Source organism: Chrysemys picta, chromosome 6 (genome assembly GCF_011386835.1).
Source record: "Chrysemys picta bellii isolate R12L10 chromosome 6, ASM1138683v2, whole genome shotgun sequence".
NCBI classification, from domain to species: domain Eukaryota; kingdom Metazoa; phylum Chordata; order Testudines; family Emydidae; genus Chrysemys; species Chrysemys picta.
Window position 1 is genome coordinate 87,893,534 of NC_088796.1, and position 16,361 is coordinate 87,909,894.

Consider the following 16,361-nt stretch of genomic DNA (forward strand, 5'->3'; position numbering starts at 1 on the left):
CAGGCTCTGTCTTCATAGAGACCATTAAGTCTCTCGTTCAAATATGATGCAAAGAAAATAATAGTTAGACACCATCAAGCTTCAGCTTTCCTTGCCTGTGATTCCTTTGTCCTTTAAGGTACTATTTCTGTGAGATATCAGTGCTCGCTGATATTTAGTGTATCATGGATTTTAAGGTCAAAATGTAGACCTTAGAACCTCACCCAGTAATTTCTGCATGAAACACATAGCTTCTGATTGAGGTATAGCATATCTTTTAGAAAGACATCCAGTTTTGTTTTAAAGACTTCAAGTCCACCACAACCCTGGGTAAATTTTTCTAGCAGTTAATTACGCTCACTGTTAAAAATCTGTCACAAACATTTCTTGATCAGGGTCTCTCCTCAACATCCTCACCTTCACTCACCATGTTAACATGGGGAGGCCCCAGACATTTACTTAACTGCAAGCTCTTTGGGTCAAAGACTGTCTTCTTGGTTATGTGTTTGTTCAGTGCCTAGTGCAGTGGGGTCCAGGTCCATGACGGGGCCTGCTAGGCCCTACTCCGATACAAATAACACTCTCAATACAAATATATTGCACCCATAAGCTCGATTCCCCATCCAGGTATTTTTTAGGTCCTTGAGAACTTAGGACAGGGGTTTTACTACAACTGGTTCTGTCTGCTTCCCTGGCTGATGGGATAGAGACAGGATTTCCTTTGATAAGCCTTCTCTGTGGATTGGCCTGTTTGCACCAACAATAGATCCAGTCACATTAAATATGATCATTTATTTTACAGATAAAATACAACGAAGTTATACAAACACTGCAGAATAAAATCAAAGGGCTAATATACAAAAATATACATGGGTTGACAGTCAGGCCTAACTTTTTATTAGGATCCTTCCCATAACAGATTTACCTCTCATAAAAATCCAACCACACAGCTTGTTCTTCACTCAACTTCACTTCAGGCCTCAGATAGCAGGATTTTCTCAGATGCCTGAAAAACTTAACTCTCTCATAAAAATCTCTATGAAATCTCTGACACTGTTTGAAGGAAATAATTTGGGTAGTTATTCCTAAACTGCTTTCCCTCTGTTTAAAGGTTAAATTTAGGGCAGCCCAGTAATGGTAAATCACTCAGGTATGAGCTGTACTTGAGGGAGATTTGCCAGCTCCCCAACAACTGTTTCAAAATACAGTAATGGACATGGGGCTGAATGACGAAAGGGGCTTTCTCATGGTATCCTTTCTGTAGTGCTATTCTTTTTCACACTTCTCCTGATCAATCAACCATATTTTCTTCCATTAGATCTAAGGACAAATCTCTGATATTTCAGAGGTGCTGAGCACTAAGCATTAACTCCTGTTGGAGTAATGGGAGTTTTCAGCACCTCTGAAAACTATGCCCAGAGCCTTTCATTGATAAACTAATTATTGTGCTGACAGTGTTTCAGGATAATAAGCGGCAGCGGGGGTTGGGGGGAATGCCTGATTAAGCTGGTGATTTTACCAGCTAGGATACTGTGGTCCTGGTATTGGATGCTATTGCCTTCATAATGTCAGGATTGTGGCACTGAACCCCACTGCTCGCTGGAGAGCAATTGCTTTCTTTGTAGAGCTATTACCGGCACTAGTTGGTGTGGTGCACTCTGGGCAAAAGAGCCAACTAGGTTAATAACATTTGTTCTTATAGTTTTCCCAAGAATGGTGGTTTCCTAATATCTTATCCTACCTTCCTTCCTACGTTTTATAGAGCTTGATAATTAGAAAGACCATAAAAAGGGGCCTCGTAATAATCAAGCTGAGGAGGCAAAGGTAGTGATGAGATGATGGTTTTAGCACAGGTGGAGTTGATAGACTCTTACCTGGGCAATATTATAGAAATGCAGCTAGGTCGATTTACTAAAATAGGAGCTGCAGAACAAGGAGAGAGTTCAGAGTTAAGGATAATGCCAAGGTTGTAGCCAGAGGCAAATGGAAGGTCTGAGTTGAAAAGAGGAGATAAAATAAAGAATTGGGTTTTAGGATTACTTTGTTGCCTCAGATAACTTTTTAAGAAGTAGTTGAAAGAAATTGAGATTATAGTTTAATTGCTGAAATCAGGAAGAGAGAAAGTTAAAAGGGCTGGGTATTAAAAATACCAAAATATACAGATCTGAGTATAGAAACATGATAGAAAGACGAAGGTGATATAATATAATCAAGCATAAGAAATTGTGTAGAAACTAGAATCAAGAATGAAACCTTTTAGGATGCCTTAGAGGAGGGGGCCTTGTGCAGAGGCAGAGCTACTACCAAGGAGATGGAGGAGTTTGATATGTGGAATCAGAAACATCCAAGAAGAGAAAAAAATCATGGCTGCAGAACTAAGGAGATCGTGAATATTCCACAAGGCGGAAGGTTGCAATGATGTCCAAGAGAATGAGTGTGAGGGAGAAAAAGCCATTTTGAGTATGAACAGTATTTGCTCTTTTAGTTATTTAGTGGTGTTGTGACTGATATTTTTATTCTGAAATCTCAACCAATATAAACCTAATGGCATGTTGAAAATGAAATCCTGCTTTCTGGTTAGTTAACTGTTAGGAAAAGAAGTAGCCAAGATTATAGCAATAGCAACCACCAGCTCAAATTAACATGCAAAGAGTTAATTTTTAAACATTTTTATATTCTCATAATAATAAATAGGGCGCACGTTTTCTGGCAGCCGATGACAGGCTGGGATAACGGCCATTATTTTCCCTAGAAAATATGCAATCAAGCTTTATTCACATTAATTTGACATTCTAATAAATATAGCTAACCTCCAAACTGCTGTGAAAATGTCCTGTATCTTTTTGAGAGGCAAAATGGATGAGGTAATATCATTTATTGGACCAACTCCAGTTGGTGAGAGAGACAAGAAGACAAAAGAAGGTCCAATAAACGATTTTACGTCAGCCACCTTGTCTCTAATATCCTGGGACCGATATGGCTCAAACTACATTGTTTTTCTTAGACATCTTAACCTTTTCCTTTGGCAAAAAATGCGTATTACACAAGTAAGATGGCATTATTATTTATTACTGTTATTTTTACAACACTCTCAATGTATTGTGTGCTTTACAGAAACAAAAGCCTTGTCTGTATTAAAAACTGCTCCGGTTTTAATAAAGGTAAATTGGCTTAGTTAAACCAGTACAAATCTGTGTGGTTTGTGCTGGTTTAAATAAATCCATTTAGAAGCATCTCTTTAGTTAATACTATGCAACTTTTAATACAGACAAGATCTAATAAAAAGATATGGTCCTTGATCCATAAAATTATCATTTAAGACCCCAGTCTTATAAGGTCTTATGCATGTGCATTAGATCACTCACTCAAGTAGTCCCATAGACTTCAATAGGGACTAATCACATGAGTAAATTTATGCACATGCTTAAGTCTTTGCTGGGCTGGGGCCTAAATTTCGACAAGACTCAGTTTAGGCATGTCAACGTTTTGATGATTCAATAATTATTTTTGGTAGTCTGTTTTGTTTTTATTATATTTAACACCAACTTTAAAACTCTGGGCCTAATTCTCTTCTCTCTTATACCAGCATTGGTGCTGCTGATGGGGGGCAGTAGTGAAAGGTCTCCAGAAACGAACAATCTCTCAATCAGTATATAAAATTTTGCCTATTGGTAGGGAACTCCATCAAATGTCCATCATGAATGCTAGAGATTGCAGGACTATGGTTGATATTTTATAATTATTTCATAAAATAATGCTTAAAAATTAAAAGTATATTAATTGAATGTGATTTTAAATGTCAAGAACTGTATTTATAGAGGAAGGTGTGTGAGTAAAATATGAGTCCATATCTTCCATGTTAGTGTTTGTTTGGGTATAATGATAGTCCTATCCTTTAAAATCTCTGAAACCGGGTATTTTGTTCAAGGGGGGGATAGAGTTAAATTAGAGACCATGTATAGCTCTTACATGTTGAGGTGATTTTTAAATTTTTTTAAATAATACAGAACTTCAGCAGACATATTTTCTGTAGTCTAGCGTCTCTCACAATTCTGAGACGTCTGGGCTGTTCCACGCTGCAGCTCACAGAGGCAGGCCAGAGTTGCAGTGCTACATGCACTGACCACGTCTCCTGCTCCTGCTTGCCACCAGATTCTCTGCCTCCCTGGCAGCAGTCAGTTGGCAGGTTTAGCTGCGATTGTTTCTTTTGTTCCCTTGGCTGTTTTTCTTGCCTGTTTTCAGCAGTGGTGATCAGTTCTTTTTCTTAACCCTTTCTCCTCCTCCCTGGGTCAAATTTCATTGGCTTAATGGGTAATCTATCTGGAGCTGCTGGCCACACGCCCGTTATACATAGTTGTGTTCCCACTGAAGTTACTAATATCTTTCTATGAGTTCTGTGCAGCATTGGAATGATTCATCTGGCACCAAGCTGGGGGGAGAGGGGTGGCCAGCACATGCAGCACTGCAACTTTGGACCCCCTCTGAGAGCTGCAGTATGGAGAGGAGCAGCCCAGATGTCTTGTGGGAGATGCTAGCAGAAAGGAGATTGTTGGTAAGAATTTTTCCATTTGATATTTATATATTTAATGTACATCAAAATTTACATGTTTCAGGTATATGACTGATTTCATGTACATCTATTCCTGTCTTTTAAACCATACATACCAAAAAAAAAACCCACTGAAAGCATGGAAATTCCTTTTTATTTTAGCACTAGCAGCTTTGGTGGATTCACAGCCAGGAAAATACATCTCTCAACACAAAAGGATTAGCTTGCTCCCTTGCACAATAGTATTTGAACACCTATGGGATGTACCAACACACACTGTTCAAATATCCCCCTGCAATAGCCAGGCACAGATGCACTAGTTCAGGATGGTGTTTCAGACCCAAATCCCGAATTTTCTTACATCTCTGAGAACCTTAATGTTACTTGAAGTTTCTACATTAATTTCCTTTGTTGAAAGGAAAAACACAAGGGCTGTCCAATGGACCAATTTATGCATCCAAAAAGTGGCATCCCCTTGGCTCTTTTAGGCAACAGAATGTCAGTCTGTATAGAAGGTGGGAAGAATCAATGATAACCAGTGCCTAATCTTGATTTTGCAATCTATTTAATCATGTGCATGTAGTTAGGAATGTAATCCGATTTATATATACAAAAATATTGTCAATGCTCAAATAATCACCTGTTCCTTTTTTCCCACCTTTGAATTTTGGTAAAATAGCTCCTACTCTCAGCCTGGATCTCTCTCTGAGGATAAAAGCCCTATTGTGTATTTAATTCCTAAGAAACAATCAAGGAAAGACAGGTCTGACTGGGAAGGTCAAGCCAAAATTTGGGTATGGCGTGGAGTTGGGGAGGAAATGAACATAGAGCCAGCAATGTGTTTATGTGGTGTTGATGAGTAGTGGTAAGGCCAGAGTGGACAATACTAGACTGTTAGTGCCAACCCACTGACAATGGTTGGGCTACAGGCACTGTCTATTAGTTGGGAGGCTAGTGAAGTGGGAAAATTATTGTTGAGGGAGAAAAAAAGCAGGGAAGAGCTTGCTCAGGCTAGGGTGAGGAAGAGAGAATCTGGAGATTATTTTAACCTGCTGAAGACCCTCCGTAAAGAGAACTAAGGGTGAGAATATGTCTCCTAAATGTTAATCTATTTTATTAAGATTTCCAATAGATTGGCACCTTGTTACTGCTCAGTTCAAAGAGATTCCACAATTCTCTTTCCTTTCTATGTACTTATATATGCAGTAACACCTATAAACATAAAGATCCAGATCACAAAAGCACTTAGGAATCTGGACCTTGGGTTTATGTACGTAAATCCTAGTTTTGGCTCCATTGTGATCCGCAGAATTCCCACCAAATCCCACATACACCTAAACTCACCTATATTTTCAAAGTAGACTAACCACTAGTTACAGAATCATTCTCTCTCTGGCCCGATGACTGTTCCACTGTGGATAAACACTTAAATAGTCTTTGGGCAGAGTAAGAGAGAATGATTTTGTGGACCAGTGGTTAGGGTACACAACTGGGAGGGCACAGATCCCAAGTCCAGTCCCCCTGCTCCAATGACACTTCCATTATTTAGCTACAGTGGAACAATTTCAGCAGGAGAGAGTGAGGGGGCCCCACATTAGAATATCTCCTAGAGCTCTGGGGCTAGAGTGGGAATTGAACTGGGTCTCCCACATTCCAAGTAAATGTTCTAACCCCTGGGCTAAAAGTTGTAAGTGGGGCATTACAACCCTGTTCTCCTCTGGCCATTTTATGTGGAGTAAAGCAGGCACCTAACTCATTTCCTCCAGAAGTGGTTTAGGCACCCAACCTGCCTGACACCAGCTGGGGGAGGTCCCATCTGGATCTCTAAGTAGAGATAAGGTTCTCCCTGCAGCCCAGGCTTAGGCGCCTATCTCTGAAAGCGGAGCTCTGTTTGGATGTTGGCTTTTATGGAGCATATTATTAGGCGCCTGTCTCTCCCCATTTGTTGTATAGGAGCCTAGGTGCCTAACAGGCTTTGTAGATCACAGTGCTGTTCCTATGATTTTCTAGGCACCTAAAAGCTAGGTGCCATGCCGCTCAGCGTTGGAACACCTAAGTCCCTTTGTGGATCCTACCTAACTCTTGAACTTTTCATTATAATTAAGACCCTCCATATTGTGTTCAGTTACCATAATAATTCTCTGGCTCTTGATGATTTGCACATCCTGATTGAGGTGCAGGGTCTAACACTGGATAAGGTACTCCAGAAGATGTCTCACCATGATCTAGTACGAAGGCAGAATGTCTTATCTTCTTTGTAATCTTTTTGATGGTGCCTAAAATCTCATCAGTCTTTTTGCTGCAACTGAGCAGTGGGTTTCCGTCTTCAGACCCAGGGCCTTGTGTACTGCCTGTGCTGTACATTGGAGCTATTTATTGTATCTCCATGGCTTACTCTTCATTGCCATTTGAATCATGCCACATCCTAACACATGTGCATGCATAACTTTGGCTCATAGCTGAAAACACTTGGTGATGTACAATTCATGAATGATTTTTGATACTTAAATATTTCACTGTGTTCTCCTTGCTTCAGCAGTTGCATTGTTGTTTGGGAAGGCCAGCTCAGAGAAAGTGGGAGCTTGTAGTCAACTTAATTCATTCATTTTTCTCAGTTTCCTTGGGCTTAACTGCTGCTCTATTGCCTAACCCCCATCTTTATCTCCACCTGCTCCCTATCTGCGAACTGAACTCTAGCTCTGACTCCGACTCCGACTCCCTCCCCCACTCCTCTTCTTGATGATATAGAACAGTGAAAAGAACATGTACTGTCATGCAATTAATTCTCCCTTGAGGGGAAAGATGTAGAGCAAGAGGGAGCTGCCGGCACATCCCACAAGGGCAGTGAGATAGAAAATGAAGTGGCAGGAATCTGGCTGCAGCAAAAAATTATTAATTTTGTGGTAGCATTGAAACATGCCAAATTCCACAGCTCCACAATTGCAAAGTCCATGGGGCCCCAAGTATTGACTAGGGCTGTTTATTCCTCTCATTGTTTCAGGCTCTTTGCCGATTTGGATGATCACTGGTTACGCTTGGTTTATGTTTTTGATGTTATGTCTGCAACTAAAAGGGCTCAATGCCTTTTTTTTTTTTAATTAATGAAAGCTGACTCTCTAGAGCACACAGGGGGAGGGATAGCTCAGTGGTTTGAGCATTGGCCTGCTAAACCCAAGGGTTGTGAGTTCAATCCTTGAGGGGGCTACCTAGGGATCTGGGGCAAAAATCAGTACTTGGTCCTGCTAGTGAAGGCAGGGAGCTGGACTCAATGACCTTCCAGGTCTAGGTATATCTCCATATATTTTTAGATGGTGGGAGGTATAGTTCAGTGGTTTGAACATTGGCCTGCTAAACCCAGGGTTGTGAGTTCAGTCCCCTTGAGGGGGCCCTTTAGGGATCTGGGGCAAAAATCTGTCTGGGGATTGCTCCTGCTTTGAGCAGGGGGTTGGACTAGATGACCTCCTGTGGTCCCTTCCAACCCTGATATTCTAGGATTCTCTAAGAATGGTAAATTCTGGGACAAATTGTATGACTGTAGTATACGTATGCCACTGCTAACCTGAATCTAATTTTTTTATTCACTGCATTCTACTTTTCATCTAGCAGCATATGGGTCAGTGTATGGTATTTAGAGCCAAAATGCATTTTACATTTTCGCACATTAAAATCACTAGCCATATCAAGCCTCCGTTAAAAAAAAAAAAAAAAAAAAGTAAACATGTTAATCAGCTGATCCACTCAAGTATTAATTGTATTTCCAGTTTGAAGTCAGCAATAAATGCTTTCACGCTGTACATGTCACACTCAAGAAAATTAACATACAAGTGGGAAAGCTATGGCTCCTGCACCCGAATCAAGCTACAATGCATGTGACCCAAAGCCATCTTTGCTTCCGCTGTAACCTGTTTGCTATCCAACTTATGTAGCACTGTTCCCTACCTATGTTGTCCAGGCTAAGAAGTAAGTGCTTAATTGGTACTTTAACAGAAATCATCATGTGTTTCCATTATTGGTCAAGGTCTGGCATAGGTGGCAGTGGACCTATCCTCACAAGCTAGTCGACTGCAGTCAAGGATGATGAACATTGTAGGCCCATAGTAACACTAGGTGTGAGTTTGCCTTTCTAGATTAGACTGAACCACATTATGATCGTGTTGTTGAACTGTAAATACTGTTACACAATTTGGTTAGGTCTACAATCAGATCTATCGATGTATGTGGGGGGAGGAGGGAAATATGTTTTATTTGCAAGGCCATGGTTGTGGGCATTTTTTTGTTACGCTGACTTTTACTGATATTGTAGCTTGGCCTCAGTCACTCCAGCATTGTTGTGAATATCAGTTTCCTACTAGATGGGCTAAAATGTGACCCTTCCCTTGTTCCAAATCCTCTGCTGTGTATCTCAGGTCAGTGACAGTTTGCCCATTAACTGGCTTGCCAGTTCCACTCTAAGGTGAACTGTAAAAGAAAAAAATGTTTTGTCCTTGTCCTGTTGTATAATCTAACTTGTTTTCCCCAAAACAATATCTATTTTGGATTGCTTTTGAAACAACAGGTTGTCACTTCCGGTGTGGTTCTGGGCGAGATGTTTAGAGGACATGAAGTGTAATGTCAGAGGAAGCAATAAAATGTGCTGCAGTTCTTTCACCCCCAACTAATTCTTATGTTGTCCCCTCTTTTCCTCAGCTGGCAGCAGGGAAAGCTGCAGTTCATATGACATCACAGTCAGAGCGTCTTAATACCTGGGTAAGACCCTCCAGCAAAGAGAGAGAAGTAAAGTTGATATTTCCAATATCAAAAGCAAGTAGGAAAAAACAGGTTGTTTGAGAGGGGGAAAACTTGAGACAACTTTTATATATCAAGAACCAAGCAAGGTCAAAACACTTTTAGTTTGCAATTTACTTTTATTATTATTGGATGCAAATTTTCCAGGACTGATGATTGATTCATGTTTATCCTCTGAGTGCCTTATTCAGCTCCGAGTTATTTCCCCTTATACAATGAAAGCACGAAGAATGAGTATTTGTACTTGTTCTCCCTTACTGGCCTCTGCAGAAAACCTGTGAAATGGGGCATAGCTCTTTTATGAATAGGATCCCTTAGTCACTACCTCTGTGGGGGAAACTATATTAGAAGTCATTGCAGTAACTCAGCATGCTATTAGACAGCTTCCTAATTCTTATTGAATTTAAAAGACAGAATCTGAATTGCTGACTGAATATAACCCAGGTAATTAAAAATGTGTTTCTGAATTTTGGTGTGGTACAGAGAATGTAGGGGAAAGAGTAGCTATGCTCCATTGTGTTTGAGCACACTACTGAATAAGTTACCAGCAGAGCACTGTTCATAGGCTTTGTGCAAGAGGGTTTTTTTAATTCCCCCACTGTGTTGAATTTATTTCTATCACTACTCATTAACTAACTCATTTTTAAGTTAGTTTCTATTTCTCCTTTACAGTAAAAGACAGATTATTTCCATTGCTTAGCGGTTAGGCACATTTATCATGCTAAAATAGTTAAACCACACACAATTTATTGTGGGAAAATATTTTACAAGGTAAATATTTGCCCAACTCCTCCTTCACCCCTCCGCCCCCATTTTTAAGGGTCCAGTACCATGAAAAGATCGATTTGAGGTGCGTCCACTCCAGTAGTCTTTGCATAGAGAAGAGTTACATTTGATGCCTCTACAATACAAATGAAGCATCACATGGGGAGAAAAAAGTTTTTAGTAATGGAAAGTATATATAGTCGTAAAGAAAACCAATCCTGCTTCTAGTGACAATTGTTTTCAGTCCAGTCAACTCCATAACCAAAATAACTGAATTTCTTCTAGTCTTTTAGATTAGGATCTTTATACCAAATAATACATTCAAAACAACCCTCACCCTTGATCTAAACCTCCCTTGGGATGGTAGAGTAGACCAGCAAAGAAGTCTCTCCAAGAAATCCACTTAATTGCTCTGGCATGGCAGAGACTTTCATGCAGTTTGCTGTGCTTAGCGTGAAACCTAGTCTAATTTCAGCGATGCCCCTTTGCTAAAGTGTTTCTTCAAATCAACAGGTCTCTTCTCAACACCTTTTTGTATGTGGACATAAGTTGTTTTGGTATTTGCAATACAGAATTGTCATACCACCATACAATGAATCTTAACAACAATAAGGGTCAGCAAGTGGCTTGTGCTAGGTAACTAGCTGGAACCACAATAATGTCCTTTTTTTGTTTTTAGGGGTGGAGAGCAGTTGGTGCTTTTTTCTTACATGCTTGGTAGCAAAAAGCCCTTGAAAAGATAAATACTAAGAGGTAAATGTTTGTCAGCTGATTATTTTAGCAGGCACATAATCCTTCCTTTGATGTCTACCAGGTTCAATGAAATCCTAGTACTACCAGGATTTAGTAGTAGATATATTAAGATTTTTTTTCTGTGATCTCTCCTGCAACGGAAGCAGTAGTAAAATTTATAACAGTGTCACCATAAAGGAATGCTTGTAAAAGCTCTCTGTATATTCTTAACTGTCCCATTTTGGAGGGGTCCCCTCTTTAGGTTACAAACAGTAAGTTTTTAAATATAATTAAGGGCCAGATGCTTAGCTGGTGTATATCTACATAGCTCAATGGAGTTGAATTACACCATGTGATCATCTGGCCTGGTATTTATAGTAATACAGTTATGAATGGGAATTACTTAATAGTCATGTGACTGTCATGTGTTCTGTCACAGGTCTCCCAATGTAATTTAGAAGTGTTGTGTTAACTAGTCTTCCCACAATACAGGAGCAAAGTTACTCCTATTATTACCATAAGGCAGAGTCACATTGTAGATGCCTACAGTTTCACTCTACTTTGGTGCTATAGCCATTAGAATATCGGTCCGAGAGGACAAGATAATTTGTTGGGAAGAGCTGAAGTGAAAACAAGCTCCCCCACTTTAAAATGTTAGCAAGGCTTGTGAAAATAGTGATACAAGCAGACTGTATAACTAACTACATACCTTTTGTGTGTTCTACTAAAAGAAAAAAAAAAAAAAAAAAAAAAAGGAGTTCTCTATACAATAGTGAGGAAGCTTTTCTTCCTTAGAACACCTCGTGTGTTCAAAAGCACAGTATTACAATCTGTACTAGATTTGGTTTCAGACAGAAAAAGTTACTTTTCATAGGCACATCTTTTTGCTTTAGGGCTCGACTCCTGTTCCTGCTGAACTGAGCCAGTATGTAAAATCAGAACTGATATCAGCTCAGTAGGCACCGGAGGACGGGTCCATCAACAATCTGGAACAGCAGCAGCCGTAAAAAATCATTTCCTGCAAACAATACATATTGCTAAGCAATAAGCATAGAGAAAACACTGGCTAAAACTTTATCAAGCATAGCTTTACAGACTTAAGTTGGTTTAGAACAAATAACATATTTGTCTCCAACTTTTAGAAAAGCATTGAGATTACATTACAATATGTATAAATTTTTCAGACTTATTGGCTGCTTCTTTGCTTGTAGCCAAACCTGATAGTTTACAGTGCATTTCTTACATTCTTGACAGGAAAAATCTGTTCTTTTCCAAGTCTCTACCATCTCTTATGCTCTGCAAGCTCAATTTCACACACACTATAAAACTATACCCCAACCCACTGTGTGCCTCAGCCAGCAAACTACTTTGCCCTGGGTAGGTTGACTTTTAAGAAGTTTCCCATCTCACCTTCTCTTCAGGTGCAGAACTTAGCCACTGTGAACAAAGAGGAAATCAATCACTGTTCACCAATCAGCTAAGCTCTGCACCTTGTTAGAGAGGTCTTCGTCTCAAAGATAGGATGAAGGTCTTCAATGGTGCATTTTCTCCTTTTGTTTGAATTTTTTTTTGTAGAGGATTCCAATGCATATGGGAGATAGGATTTTCATAATAGGAGGCACAGTCATGGTTATGTGGTAATCCCTGGCAATGTGATTTTAATCTTAAATCACAAATCAGCATGCCAGGAACCCAAACAGCCACAACATTAAGGGACACTTGTGTAGTCTCTCTCCCATCACACAATCAGGTTTAAAACAGCAATGATTGTAAATCTGGTATCTTAAACACTTTCTGTGACAATATCTTTAAGATCTCATCTCCTTCAGGTAGCTGATTAAATAATTTTATTTAGATCACCTGTTTCAAACGTCAGAACCAAGCTGGTTATAGGACACATGCAGTAACTAGCATAGGGAAGTTACACAAAGGCAATCACCAATGGAGTTAAAATAATTTTAACCTTTTTACCTTAATAAAACTCCCCTAGGTATTTAAGAGACTCTTGGTAGAGAACACCATATATTGCAGCAGACCAAACCATTCTAACTGCATATTTCTGGCCCTTGGTGCTGTTAAAAACATTACAAATAGGCTCAGCTGTTAATAGTGTTTTTTTGTTTGGGTTTCAGTAGGTGGTTCTCAGCCTAGATGATCTAAACATGGCTATGCATGCAAACATTTTGTAGTTGGTCTCCTACCTGTTTTAGAAAGCAAGACACCCCCCCTCCCCCCAATAACTGGTATGCTGGCACTCTAAGCCTATTCCAAACCTATCACCGTTTTCTTGGCAGGCATAGGCATATAGTCACTGTCTATGTACCAGAAGAATGGTGCTATTCACAAATAGCTTGTTTTTTTAGCATGTTGAAGACCTCTGCAAGAAAAAGGTTGAGAACCCCTGGACTAGAACATATACAGTGAAAATACTGGGCAACTCAGGGCTCCCCCCCCCCCATAGGCATAGTTTTACTTCTATTTAGGGGGGCAAGGGCTGGCATGGTTGAAGCCAGCTCCGCATAGCAGGGTCCAGGGAGGGAGCACCAAGACCACTCTGCCTGTCTGGGCTGTGGGGGAATGCAACCAAAAAAATAACTCAAAGTTTGAAAACCGCGCAGGGTGCAGGCAAGGGGGAACTAGGGGCAGCAGGGGGCACAGCCCTGTGCCGCTCCCAGCTTCAGGACGGAGGCTGCCACCTTCAGCCCCCCACCACTCCTGGCTGGGGTGGAGGGGTTGCCAGCTTCAGTGGTAGGGGTTGGGGCACCGGGTTTGAGCCATGGGATGCTGCAGCCCCCCTGAAAGGGTTCACAGACCCCTGATTGAAAACCACTCTCCTAGTCCATATAAACGCAAATGGAGCCTGATTTCAAGCATTGCCTACGTGTACAGGTTTGAAGGGAAGACAAATCAAGGGGTCCTGTTCAGTACCAAATACTGAGCAATGTTTTTGCTAAGTTGTTGTCTGAATTGTGTTACCACAAATCAACTGTAAAGTTATGTGAACAACCGAGGAAAACAGGCTGTCAGATGGCTTATATCATTACACAAAAATCTGCGGTATGCTGTACTGGAAAGGATCTTCATACCAAGCCTAATTGACTATGGGTTAAACATGCATGTACAAACACCATAAAGTAATCTCAGGATAATCAAATAGGATGAAAGAAGGGAATATGTCACTATCTATATAGTATTTGGTGTAAAAGGCCAGTTTATATAATGTCTTTCATCTATGTGGTTATACTTAACTGCAATTTTGCTTTTTTTCCAACCATGTTTAGTGAGATGACTTCTACTTTTGTCCCTTAGCCACTAATTTCAAGTAGAACCAGAAGCAAATCAAAATAAAGCTATAAAATGTTTATCTTTATGTGACAGTCATTAGTGTATCTTTATAAACAGGTACTTCCTAGCATAACCAACACTAATCTTAACTATCTCTCACAAAATACTCAAAAGCATGTAAGCCACACTAATTTGAATCCAGAACCACGCTGGACAACTAGTTTGTAAGTGTATGAGTTCAATGCCTCATGTGGACACAGATTTTGTTAAACAACTCCAGTAATTGCCATCCCCTAGCAAGTTCATATCATTTTCTATTTGCAGGTGTGAGTGCAGCCATGTTTAAGAAGTGTTGTAAATGTAGAAGTGTCTTAGTAAAAAAACCTCTCTCTTCTCCATGCTCCTCAACTAGATCCCTTGTGCAGCAGTGATCCGTTACTCCAGCGATGGTGTGGGGAAAAAAAAACATGCAAGAAATTTAATGAGTGATTCTTCGAGCTGAATATCAGCAAATTCTACATTGTGCAAGAGTTTATTTACTGCGCTATGCATATTCTCTCACTAAAGAGCAGGTTGAGAATTAAATACTTTAATCAAGAAAAATCACCTCTTCAGAATAACATCTCTGCCACCACTTTGGCTGAGGACACATCCATTTGTTTTTGTGTTGCAGCAAAGCATTTATAGGCAAGTTCCTGTTGTTTTGCATCTTCATTCACCATTAATTCTCCATACAGGTAAACACCCATAGCCTGCAAGAGGAAGAAAACACCCCTTCATTCCGTAACCAATTACAGCTAGCTGGCTTATTTTTAAAGACAAGCTTGTTTCACATAGCTCCCAACACAACGCATACAGTACCCAATCTCATTTAATGTACAAAGCTATTTTTCCTTTAACAGGTACATTTTTTTTTCTCCAAAATACAGTTCTCTGTCTGTCAGTCTCTCTTGGAGACTATTCAATCGGAGGAGGATTGTCAGTGTTTTATTAAGTATGTTACCAAAAGAACATTTACACTGGAGATTGATAATCAGCTAGAGTCAGCATCTTATGTGCGGAAAATGCTTTTCTGCTGTTTCTTCCCCTGCTTTTCAGGTTGAAGTCCATGTTCTCTCTCTCTCAGCCACCAACTGAGCTGTTTCCAAATATCTCATGAGAGGGCAATTTGCCTATCCTCTAACATGACAGAAATTTGAATGGTCTTTAGTTGATTTTCTTTCCCAGATGGGACCTTTCCACATGCAGGGATGGTCACTGGTATGTATCAATTGAAACAATCCATTCTGAGATGCCTACTTAATTTTGTTAACTAAAATCAATTGAAAATGATGGGTTTCTGTTTCAGGCTGGTCCCTTAAAGTGGATACACATACAGCAGTTACAACTCTGGTCTGGTAGGAAAAGGCAAAGCTCTCCCTAATGCTGATTTTGAGAGTCTCAATCAGGAAGGAAAATTATGGGATGAAATCTTGGCCTTACTGAAGTCCATGGAACCAAGATTTCACCCTGGGTTACCATATCCTTTTCTGAAGATGCAAATCACTTGAGCTAGATTGACACTGGTCCTGATCTTGCAACCTAACCTGATCACAATGTGTCTACTGACATAAACATGGGCTGCAAATACAAGTGTGGGTTTGCAAACTCAGTCCCCTTATGTTGACCAGAGTTTTTACAAATGTTGAGTTGACTCTTGCAGTCATGCCCAAGTGAACAATCCTGATTAGTAAGTGGTGGGGGTATGTTTTTATGCAATGTAACATACCATCTAGTGCCAGAAAGAAGAATGAAGTTACCACTAAAAAAAATACATTTTAATTTAATATTTCTTGAAACATTTATTTTCAACCAGCTCTAGAAATTATCATCAGAATTGGTAATTTGGTAAAATTAAAACGTGTTTGTGGACAGTGTTGTTTGCCTTGGAACTGAAGACTCTATACCAGGGGTCGGCAACGTTTGGCACGCGGCTCGCCAGGGTAAGCACCCTAGTGGGCTGGGCCAATTTATTTACCTGTTGACATGGCAGGTTTGGCCAATTGTGGCTCCCACTGGCCGCAGTTCGCCGTCCCAGGCCAATGGGGGTGGCGGGAAGCCGCGGCCAGCACATCGCTCGCCCGTGCCGCTTCCCGCAGCCCCCATTGGCCCGGGACGGCGAACCGCGGCCAGTGGGGGCCGTGATTGGCCGAACATGCCGCGTCAGCACGTAAATAAACTGGGCCGGCCCGCCAGGGTGCTTACCCTGGCGAGCCGCGTGCCGAAC

The 16,361-nt window shown here is 40.5% G+C and overlaps 1 protein-coding gene across 18 annotated transcripts in view; it reads right to left on the minus strand.

Moving 5' to 3' along the window:
• Positions 1-16,361, minus strand: part of AOPEP (aminopeptidase O (putative)) — a 410,457-nt gene that overhangs the window by 65,744 nt on the left and 328,352 nt on the right. For 11 of the 18 annotated variants that reach the window (XR_010588865.1, XR_010588864.1, XR_010588866.1 and 8 more), the window contains one exon: positions 751-14,847. Coding sequence is in view for 8 of the 18 variants with exons in the window: in XM_065550410.1 (XP_065406482.1) it covers positions 14,707-14,847 (141 nt within the window). In the remaining 10 variants the exon portion in view is untranslated. Of the gene's footprint in view, positions 1-750; positions 14,848-16,361 lie in introns of those variants that run through there. The other 7 variants (XR_010588857.1, XR_010588861.1, XR_010588856.1 and 4 more) reach the window with 1 other exon arrangement.